The sequence below is a fragment of the Corvus brachyrhynchos genome, unplaced genomic scaffold (assembly GCF_000691975.1).
Source record: "Corvus brachyrhynchos isolate BGI_N302 unplaced genomic scaffold, ASM69197v1 scaffold277, whole genome shotgun sequence".
In the NCBI taxonomy this organism is placed as follows: Eukaryota; Metazoa; Chordata; class Aves; order Passeriformes; family Corvidae; genus Corvus; species Corvus brachyrhynchos.
In genome coordinates, this window is record NW_008239113.1 from 63017 (window position 1) to 64068 (window position 1052).

Genomic DNA, 1052 nt, shown 5'->3' on the forward strand with positions numbered 1-1052 from the left:
GGGTGATGTGCTCAAACGCAACACCGGCCTGCCACGGCCCAAGCTGCTGCTGCTGCTCAAGCTGCAGCAGTAGCAGGAAACATCCCTGGACCAGGATCAGTAGGTGGAATAGCCCCAGCCATTAGTAAGTACATTAACTTCTTGGTTTCCTTTTTTCCTTACCTGAAAACAAATAACACCGCTTTCCCTCATAACAGCACCTACCCACTACCCCTGCAACAATACAGATAGACTTGGAATAAAATAGCAGGATTGGGGCAAGGTGGGGCTGGGATGGCATTGTGGTAAATCTGTATTCATTCACTTTGTACCCGTTCCAAGCACCATTTTTCACTCTGTAGTCTTCAGGGAATGTTGGTTATGGAAGTGGCTGCTTATTGTACTGCAAGAAGTGTTGCAGTACGACAGAAAGCATGTTATATACAAGTTCAAATAGCATAACCATTACTTTAAACAGAGATACTTTTGGCTGCTCAGATCCAAGCTCATAAAAATATTACTCAAAACAATAGGGATTACTCAGCAACCAAGTCCTTGACTAGGTTTAGGAAGACTTAAGATTCTTGAAGAGGAAGAAGAGAGTGTGAGGGTGGGGTTTTTTTGTGGTTGGGTGGTTTTTAAGTTATTCTAGGCTGGACTTTTCTTAGTTAGTAAATTCTAGATTCTTGAAATTGTACCTAAGTACTTTTAAAAGTGTAAGTACTTTTAAAAGTGTAAGTACTTTTAAAAGTGTAAGTACTTTTAAAAGTGTAAGTACTTTTAAAAGTGTAAGTACTTTTAAAAGTGTAAGTACTTTTAAAAGTGTAAGTACTTACATGTCTTAGGCTGCTGTAGCGGGTTGAGTTCGAAACCGGGCAGAAACACCAATTAAGTGTAGTGGTTTTGGTTCAAAATATTCGTTACTTACTTATTTTCCTTCTGTGAGGTAAGAATTAGGAGAAAAGCAAAGCAGGCACAAACCTTAAACAGTTGCAGTACAATGAAAGAGCTTTATTACTAATAGAATTAAAAGTAAAGAGAAAATAACAAAAAATTAAAGCAAATCGCACCCA

General features: G+C 38.5%; 1 protein-coding gene across 1 annotated transcript in view; it reads left to right on the top strand.

The window, feature by feature from the left end:
* The window catches only part of LOC103619457 (mothers against decapentaplegic homolog 4), a 17017-nt gene that overhangs the window by 14264 nt on the left and 1701 nt on the right, over positions 1 to 1052 (top strand). The window contains exon 11 of the mRNA XM_008637995.2: positions 29 to 124. Coding sequence (XP_008636217.1) covers positions 29 to 124 — 96 coding nt within the window. The remainder of the gene's footprint in view (positions 1 to 28; positions 125 to 1052) is intronic.